The 10,240-nt window shown below is 39.1% G+C and overlaps 1 protein-coding gene across 5 annotated transcripts in view; it reads right to left on the bottom strand.

The window, feature by feature from the left end:
- Nucleotides 1-10,240, bottom strand: part of RNF141 (ring finger protein 141) — a 54,434-nt gene that overhangs the window by 23,361 nt on the left and 20,833 nt on the right. For 4 of the 5 annotated variants that reach the window (XM_048948389.1, XM_048948392.1, XM_048948391.1 and 1 more), the window contains exons 5-6: nucleotides 7,357-7,464; nucleotides 3,259-5,929 (exon numbers count right to left, since the gene is read on the bottom strand). In XM_048948389.1, the coding sequence (XP_048804346.1) occupies nucleotides 5,779-5,929; nucleotides 7,357-7,464 (259 nt within the window). In that variant the 3' untranslated portion in view covers nucleotides 3,259-5,778. Of the gene's footprint in view, nucleotides 1-2,466; nucleotides 2,566-3,258; nucleotides 5,930-7,356; nucleotides 7,465-10,240 lie in introns of those variants that run through there. The other variant, XM_048948393.1, reaches the window with a different exon arrangement.

Raw genomic sequence — 10,240 nt, 5'->3', positions numbered from 1 at the left:
TAGCCAATTAAGTTTCATGCCACTTAGGTTTCTTAGGCCAGACCCTTGTCCTGGATACCTATACCCATCCTTTCCAAAGTTGACCAGGTCTCACTTCCCCTTGTAAACGCAGAAGGAAGGAGTGCTGGTGACATCACCAGTACCAGACACCTCAGTGATGGCACAAACGTAGGTATTTATTGAAACAAGCACTCTCCTCAGGCTGCAGGAGTGGAAAGCAGTACCTTCAAGGACAATTTCTAATGCCCCTGCTGTCCTGAATGGTGGTTGCATGAAGGAAGAATTCCCTGTTATCACCTACAGCTGTGCAGCCATGGAAGAGCCCCATAAGAAACTAACCTGAAAAAAGACCTTAGGAAATAGCCTGAAGTAGGGCTTCTACAGGGAGCCCTGGAGCACAGGAACAGACTTCTGGCCATCCAGGGAGCTGCAGCGCTCACAAGGCTAGATGAGGAATTCTGATCCAAAACAAGGTTGCAGACAGATGGTGGGCGACTTGCTGTCAGCTCTTCAGCCATCTAGCTTAATGTCTGCAGTGTTCAACTAGTGCCATTTTTGACACTCCTAGTGCAGCTAGAAATCCTGTGAACCAGTGCTATACTGGCTCAACTGTGTAACATTAAGTTGTTCTAAGGTTATAGTCAGCTACACCTATTGGCCTCACTGTTAGAGATTTTAGCAGCTCACATAATGCATTATCAGGAGCCGAGAATTTTCTTCCAATGGCCTGAAGAGTGGTTCCAACCTTTTGACTACATAAAATGGAGAAGAGTTCTCTTCATTAGTACAGCTTCCTAATAAGTTTCTATACAAAGTGTTATTTACCTCAGTACCTTTATCCAGTCTGAGTAAGTAACATGCTTTTGAGAATTCTACTTTTAAGTATTTTTGATCTCACAACCATTGCTTTTTTGGGGCTGTTTCACCTGTTACTGCCTTTAGTGTGTCTCTTGTTTGTCATTTATATTTCCTAGCTTTTTTTGACACTATACCAAACTCCTGTATGTTTAATACCTTTCCAACTTCCCTTACCTCAAGAACATCAAGTTCTAATGTGTTGGTAGCTCCCTCAAAAAAACAAAAACAACAACCAAAAAAACCCAAAAACAAACAATAAAGCAAAACCAAAGTTAACAAAACAGAACAATTTAAATCTTTGTTGTTAGAGTAATCTGGCTTTTTAACAATAACAAACTACCAAACAAGTGGCCGTTAGCACAAATTCTCCTTTTGGTGCATCCCTGTTTGCTGCTTTTAACAACACATTGAGCTAAGTGTTATATTTAGGGAAACAGAGCCATATCCTTCCAAGCTTCCATTGCTACATCCCTTTTTTGATTATCTTTTAGTTACACAGATGTTACTGATTCTCAGGGTCAGTTCTGGAACTTGAGCTGTTTTAAGTTGCAGTTTTGTTCTAATGATTGTTTCAAACAACCTTGCAGTCTTAGGATATGCATGTAAGAACAGATCCACTGTTGAAGTGTTAATGTCATCTGAATTAACTGCTGTACACTTTTACTCAAGTGTAAGATTGGGCAAACTGCTCTTCTTGTATTTCCCAGACCACGTTAAGATCTGACTGGGCTGCACCCCAGTTTGTTTTGCTTACACAGAAGAAAAAGAAAGGGACTCGATGAGCATTGCTGAAGGTGGTGATTTGGTGGTGGGTGGGAGGGATGCTTCAGAACGGCAGAGCATCCTATTTCCTCATCATTTCACCAGTGTTAATATTCAAATGCTATTCAAGACTTCCTTAAATCTAGTAGCTCAGAGCATTTTACACTTTCACCTAAAATGGTTAATTATGGCTTCTTGATATTTAAAACTTACCAATTTGAGCCATTTTTAGCGATGCTCTTCCATTCTCTTACAGTACTGTAGCAAACTTCAGGCTCTTACTCTTCTAGTGGGTAACACAGATTGTTCCTCACACCAAACCTGTCTTACCTTCTCGTATACGACCCTTTTTCACTTGTGGCTAAACCTTTCTATTCTTGTTGCTGAGTTAACATATCAACCTGAAAAAAGGGGGGGAGGGATGTCTGTAAAAAAATGCTTTTTCCTCCTGTGCCTAGGTTAAATGATGTTTATCACTGGCTCTTGTGGAAGCATAAAACATCACACAAATAAATGATAAAGAATATATTAGCATCTGTGTGTGTGGATGCGTCTCAATAAAACTGTAGCTGCTCTAACATTTCTAAGACACTCTGCAAAGGTTTCTGTTCCAGGATTCGGTGGGACACAAAGTGTTTTAAACCTACAGCCCAGACCTTCCAGAGGCTGCCTGCTGTTTCCAAAACTGATGAATATAAAATTGTATACAGACCTTCAAAAAGAAAGATATATAAATTAAATACGCCACTTACATCTACAAAAATAACGTGTGTGTTAAACTGATTTGGTGCCTCATCTTAAAACACAGTAAATAGAACTGTTTGTTAATTCTTCAAGTGCACCTACCTCTTGGTGCCTCTGTCACGTGGTAAGTTCTGACATTTTTAATTTCCTCATCTGTTACTGAATTTCTCATCTGACTTCTGAAGATGACAATCCTAGTAACTAGGCAGAGGAAACGTTCACATTAATGACACACTTCAATTCTTGCAGAAAAACAAAACAAACAACAAACAGGAAAAATACAGTAAGAATTTTCCAACAATAGCATTGTTAAGTTTTAAAATAAAACCTTTACAGGGAGAGTGGTGAGGTGCTGGAACAGCTGCCCAGAGAGGCTGTGGATGCCCCATCCCTGGAGGTGTTCAAGACCAGGTTGGATGGGGCCCTGTGCAGCCTGGTCTGGTATGAAATGGGGAGGTTGGTGGCCCTGCCTGTGGCAGTGGGGTTGGAGATTCATGATCCTTGAGGTCCCTTCCAACCCTGGCCATTCTGTGATTCTGTGAAAATATCAGAAACACAATGGAAATGATAGTATCCTAAAAAACAAAACCTCTCCCCCTCAAAACAGCTCGGTTTTGTCCTGGGACGCTTGTCTCCATCACTGCAGAATGTTCCAATTTATTTATTTAGAGAAAAAAACTATTGAGACAAAGAAGAGAAAAATCAGGGTGTGTCTCTATGCTGAGATACATGTAAGCCACCTTCCTAATGCCACACCTCTAAGTTCAAGAACTTCAGACTCACAGAGACATGTAACCATACCAACTGCACGATGGGGCTGCATTGAGATCATACTTACACAGACTTGTGTGCTATTAAGGCTGAGAGGTTCCTCAAGCTTGAGAGACTATGATATTTCATTCAAAGTAACTTTATTGCACAATTCATACACAAATTTTAATATACTGAAATGTCCTTAGCTATTAATACAATCTACAATGCTTAAATTACAATTTCACTTTAAGTCTGTAAGAAATCTTCACTTTAGTAGAAGAAATGTCACTTTTAATGCCCCACCACCACCTGAAGGTTTTTGTAGTGATTCCCATTTTAAGGTCTAGCTCCCGGATCCCATTGCCATGCCCTGCTGCTGGGACTCCTTTCTAGGACTGTTTGCTAGATGTAATATTTCAGCCTAGGAAACACCGCCTGCACCACATTACTGAGCTTTCAGTGTCATGGTATCTATCTGCTGCCCCATCTAACATACAGTACATTTGACAAGGCACACATTACCTACATCACAGCCATGTGACTTATAAGCAACTTAATTAAGAAAGCTGTACAGAATACAAAGTTTACTTTTCACTATTTGATTAATTTTTGCATCATTTTATATAGTACTGGCAAGTGTCATTATGCTACAGGTAATCTGTTTGCATTAATTACAAAATTACATTGTAATAAGTTCATGTAAGTTCTCAGCAGTAAGTTAGCTTATAAAAGCTCAGTTCAGAAGTATAATTTTCAAAAGACTTGAAAAATAAAGTTAGCTGGATGCATATTTAGATGCTTTCTCTGTTCCAGTAATATAAAAAACACCTTAAAAATTCCAGTGTTCTGAATACAGATTGATGCAAGCTCAGAAAGCAAACTGGAACCAAACTGGTGCGCGATTAAGAACATTTGCAAATATTTTAGTGGAAAATCCCTGACCATTATTAGTTTTCAGCCCAACCAAGCAGTCCAAACATTTTCTGAAGAATATCTCATTGACATCAAAGGATTAACAAAGGAAAATAATAACTCTCAACTATATACATTCATAAATTAATTTTTAAACAGTTAAATAGAGATTTACACATTCTGCTCTCTTGGCTTTTAGATGATACAATAAGAGTACTCCAATGGGTGTCATATGCTGCTAGCAAGAAATAAAATAGAGAAATTCCCAAGATCTGGAGGCTGACATGATTAAATTATTCTATAGCAGCCAATTAAAACAAGTAACCTAAATATGCATATGTGTGTGCACAAGCCTTTTGGTTGAGAGTTATTCCCTGACAAAAGGCCGTAGTCCTACAGCGTCATCAAATTTAAACAAGTATTGCAATCAAAGAGCCAGTCTTACAGTAAGCAACATTTATGCTGATATGCCCTAAAATGATACACTGGAGTATTTCCCTCTCAACAGCCTCAAGATAAAAGAGTAGTCTTTGTTAATATCAAAAATAGATGTATTCATTCTGCACAATAGCGGTTGGTCTCCGCAACGTTATGGAAGCCAAAAGGCTTCTGAATACTAGTGATGACAATTTGTTTGAGAGTCTCTTAGCTCTTCTAAGGTTCAACTCTGCTAGACAGATGCATTGCTGTGCTCCAGTTCAATGTCCCTTTCCACACGTCTAACTCGATGTAAGCCATGGCATGTGACACAACTGCTCTCCAAGTAGAAGATTCTCCCTGCCACGCAAAAGCACATTGCACTTGTAGAGATACAGCACAGCACGTCCGATTATCACCTTGCAATCCTTAGTATTTCTCACTTCACTGCTTTGAAATCTCACAGGAAGCAAATAATACCACAGCACCAGGCTAAACTACAACTTCACTGCTAATTAGAATAAAGTCTCTCCTTCAGAAATGCCTAATGCTTAAAAATAATTCCGGCTGTTCCTGATCAAAAAATATAGGAAGTGATTTCCTTTTTTAGGATTGTCTGTGAAACTGTTTAACGTTTTCAAGCTAATGAGACCATGCTAAACATCAAATTGAAAAAGAGATTACCTAGTTAGAATAAAGGAAAACGCACAAGTACATTTACACAGATGTCTGCAGCCTCCAAAACAGATTTTAAATAATTAATTCTAAAACTGGTAGCAGATCAAACAGAATTATTATTTTTTAAATCTGTAAACACTAAAAGATGTAGTAATTGGCAAACTGAAGAATAGGTAGCACGCTGTCTTTCAAGTTTCAGCAGTAGAATTCCAAGTAAGTAATAACTAGTCCTAGCTCATCTTCATTCATATTTGCCATGAATCTAAAAGGGATGGCTGTTAAGGATGAGTCCGGTGAGGTCAGTCCATCTGGTGTGGTGCATCTTTTGCAGCAGTGCACTGTGATGTTCAAACAGCAGTTAGCAGTTGCAGCTGTGCTATGACAAGTAGCTTCATCTAGTAGTCAAAATGTTAAGATCAAAAGTTATTGTTAAAATAACCTCTGTAAATGTTTAAAGGTTTCGCTGAAATTACACGTTAGGACTGCAAACACATAAACTGGCTCACATACCACATGTCTTACAAGAGTAATGCAGATTCACAGTGGCCAAGAAGACTTAAGACAGACTACAGATGAACGACAAGAGGTAAAACCAGACGTTCGTGACAACAAAAGCTTCAAGTACTTCTACTCTTGGCAGCTTGTTGGTCAGTGTCAGGGCCTGAGAGGCTGGCCCACCTCATCTACCATGTTAAGGATGTAAGTAGCGATATCATCCTCTGTAGGTGCATCTGAAACCACCCAAGAATCACCTGCCCCAGTTACTTGGCGACGGCAGACAGGACAGCTCCTGTGACGATCACTCCTGTCAGAAAGCCAGAGAAATGAGGATTTTTCATTGGTGTTCTCCTTCTGGCCAAAAAAAAGCCCCCACTTCAACGAACACCACCAACAAATCACCAACAGATCAAACCAACCCAGTGAGAACTTCAATCATCACGTTCATTGGATGAGACGTCCGGAATCCTTCTTTTGTTTCAAATCTTTTTTATGAGGAAGATGGCCAACAAATCTGAATGCAGCTCTACTTTTTCAGTAATAAATGTGGTGTCGTGCTCTTCAGTTACTCAGGATCATACGTGCTCTAGTCTAAACTCCAAACTCTTCCTATCTTTAAATATTTAGCTAAAGTGCATCAGAAACCAGTCCCCATAAGCTTCCTCTGCAGAAATAAGAACCCTTTTCCTGGGTCAGTCAGCCCGCTGAAGTTCACAATTGGCCCTCAGAGACCCATCACCTCCCCGACTAACTCAGGTGCCCAAAGCAATTATGCCTCTAAACTGGTAGACTGTTACTCGCCAAGCTAAGAAGAGAAAAACTTCAGAGACTGCATACTAGAAAGGAACAGTGTAACTGGAACTTAGTTCAGCTGATGCATCAGCCATGGTGGAATATAATCTACTCTGCATCAAGATAGTTAAACTAAGCTTTGCAATGCTGACAGATTTTAAAGCATGTTCCTAGAAAGACAGATGACTATTCACAAATCCACTCACTTTTGCTGTTTTTTTCTTACACAAACATGGTATTACAAAAATAACTTATTGGTAAGCCTCTGAGAAAGCCACAAAACAAAATTCTTGGGTGTTATATGACTGAAGTGTAAAATCATTTGTATTAACTAATCAAAAAAGTCTAACCAAGGAAACTCATAGTTAAAGCTAGACTGCCAGAACACTACAAATCCCTGCAGGTCTTCTGTGTGGCCAGTGGAGAGCGCTGCTCTCCTACAGAAAGCAATTTCTGTTTTCCGACTGATGTGTCAGACGGATGCAGAAGCTGAAAAGCTGTTTGCTTGAAGAATGAAGCTGAGCACATATCTTAAGAGATGTTATACATAAATTCCAATGTGCTGCTATTAAGAATATTTTCCTAGAGAAACTCTGATATATTTAAGTTAACAAATAGGGTACTTGCTTCAAATGAAAGCAGAACATATGGAAAAAAATCCCTTTGATAGGTATTCCCCAGTAATAAGATAGTTCAGCTTGCCTTCATATTTGCATGCTAACTACTGATTTTTTTCTCCAAAAAGCAGCTTTTTGAGATGCTGTGAAGCACAACAAGTCAGCATCAGCATATGCCCTGTTTTCTTTAGTTTCTGAGCAAAATTACAATGATCTGTAACTAAATATTAAATTGTACGCCAACTAAGGAATCTGTCAGACCAAGAAACAAGTCTGATAGACAGTGCAAACTACAAAATGATAAATAACCTTTAATATGTATTACCATTTATCAATGCACTTCTGGCAGAAACTGTGAGCACACGGCAAGATCAAATCAACACGTCCATCCATGCAAATGCAACATTCATCTTCATCTGTTGGCTGCTTAAGCCTGCAGAAGAGAAGCAGTGTTTTCTATCAGACAACAGATCAAGTTTCATGTTTGTGCCCTGGTAAAAATACATTTCACATCAAAATTACCAACGGACAGCCCAGAATGCCTGTACTTATCCTCAACGACGATGTACTTTTTTGGATGGAGCAGTTATGTCATCCCAGCCCATGTCAGCCAACACAGCCTCAAGCTACCAGCAAGCAGCAGCAACTGAACTAGACTAAGTTAGAATTTGCCATTTATTTTTTTGGCCATCTTGTACTTTTGGTGTTGCAAAGGGTTATGCAAATTCTTTTCCATTTCAACAAAGGAACTGTAAGCTGTAACTTACATTATTACAAAGCACAGGAGTGAGCCAAAGAACAGAAACACTGTTTACACTAAAGGCAGGACAGGACAACAATCTGCCTTCCTCTCACAGACTGTGAGGCTGAAGTATTTCAGAACGAACTTTGTCAGACTGGCAAATGTGACAAAAGTATGCACCTTAAAAGGACCCATCACTATAAATGCATGTTTGCTAATTTCACATGCCATCAAAATGCCAAGAGAAAAACTTTTCCATGGATAGAAAAGAACAGTTTTAGCTTGCAATACACTCCCTGTGATTGTTCCTTCAAATTAAGATTCTCTCTCAAGCTAGTTTTCTAGTTAAAATTCCATGTGTTCCTGGAACAGAGGAGAGTTCAAAACTTAAATCCCCAGCTGGGACAGATGCATTTTGTCCATCTGCAACTTTTTCAAGTAATGGATACCTGTATCTCAAGCTCATAACACTAGCATCCTGAATATTTCCATCAACAAGACTTCTCAAGCATGAGGAGGTACACCAAATCCTCAGCTTCCACTGACCTGGACAAGTAAATATTTATGCATTTACAACCAAGTCTGAGAGATGGCAGCAGAGGGGCACTCCGACAAAACGGTGTCTGACACGGAAGCGCAGATGAAGCACTGGTGTGTCACTGAATTCCTCCAGATGGAAGAAATGGCACCCACTGACATGCATCAAAGCTTGCTAAACTTTCACGGAGACCAAACCGTGGATGTGAGCACAGTGATGGGGTGGGTTGTGTGTTCCAGCAGTGGTGACAGTGACGTAAAAGACAGGGCAAGTTCCAGATGGCCATGCACAGGTGTCATACCACAACATGAAGAGCAGCTCAATCAGCTTATCAGTTGCAAATCAGCTAATGGTGGTGTCTGTGTAGAAAATTATTGTTTTGTAGCTGAGAATTTGCTCTGTCAAAGAGTGTTATTGTGCTCTTTGTAGTTTCCAAGGAAATAAATATGAGGCGTTAGTTTCCGAGCAACCAACGTGTAAGAGTGACAAACTAAGGAAATGCTTGTCTCCTCATTATCAGAAGGCATAAAGCAGTTATGGATATTTTGGAATAGGAAGTAGATGTTCCGCAGAAATAAGGTATTATTCCAGTGGAAGAAGTTCAGATAAGAAGGAGAATGAAACAGATAATATTTGCTATATTTGGTCAGTGACAGCCAGTTCTTCTAGAGCTGAAGAACATCTAAGGATGAACAGAGTTTAGGCAAACTGGAGGATATCACAGAAAAGCAAACAGACATCCTAGGTGTAACATACTTGGTGTTTTAGCCTGCATTTTTCTAGAAGACTTAAAAAGCTTTAAAAAATAGCTTTTTTTAAAAAAAATAGCTTTTAAAAAGCTATAAAATACAATTGGAAAATACCTGCTCACTAAATTCCAGCTTATCATTATCATATTAGAAAAATGAAGATTACAAACATCTCCATCTTGAAGTCTGAAAATGAAACTAACCCAGCAAACCTTGTATCTACTGACTTTGGTAAAACAGAATTTGTTTTGCATAACCATCTGGTTTGTTGTTACGGCTTGTTTGAAGTAGACTATTTCTAGACAGACACGTAAGCCAAGACCATTCGTATTTGAGAAAGAGCAGAAAAATACGCTTTCCTCAACAAGCCCAAAATTTGCTACCTGATTCCAGCATTTTATTATCTCAACAGCTAATAATTAAAGATTATATGTTCCCAAACAAGAGAAATGGGAAATTAAACAAAAAGAGCACATTCTGCAGTTCCCTGACTGAAAAAAACCCACAACAGTGGGCTCTATGTATTTAATAAGAACAACGCTGACTCTCTTCTCAATCTAACAGCTGGCATATAACACTGAGCAGTGTCAGCAACTCCACCTTACTTAGGAATGAATTAGAACTAACTCAAAGTTAAAAGTAAGGCATTGCAGTTGCAACAGATCCACATAGAGAAATGGTGAGAAGCTTCTTGCTGTTCAATTCAGTTTGAGCTGAAATTATTGCAGGTGTTGACCTCAGTCTTTTACTTTTCCTCTAGCTAACAAAGCAGGATGTCAACATGTGTGAGACAGTTCACATTTTTCCAGTCTTGCGAGTTAAATTATTACTGCAATTGATGAGTTTCTAGTGGCAACAGATGGGAACTTTCACATGCCAAAATGTAGAAGAGGAAGAGAAAGTTTAAGTGGAACAATAACAGAATCTGTTTAAACAAACACTGTCAAAACCTTTAGATTTGTAGCTGCAGCTGATTCCATTTCCTTCTGTTTCCTTATTCAGGAGGTTCAGCATATACCATGCTTATTATTAAAGCTGACCACTAAAATGATTGTTCTGAAAGCTAAGGTATAGTAGTGCCAGCAGAATTTCAACAGAATATATACTGCAGTTCTCTTGATAGAAGAGATATGCTATTAATGTTGATGGGACAGACCGCACCTACCAAGTTCTCTCAGTT

The sequence above is a fragment of the Lagopus muta genome, chromosome 6 (assembly GCF_023343835.1).
Source record: "Lagopus muta isolate bLagMut1 chromosome 6, bLagMut1 primary, whole genome shotgun sequence".
Lineage (NCBI taxonomy): Eukaryota > Metazoa > Chordata > Aves > Galliformes > Phasianidae > Lagopus > Lagopus muta.
Note: the sequence above shows the minus strand (reverse complement) of the source record. Positions and strands in the feature narration are given on the sequence as shown.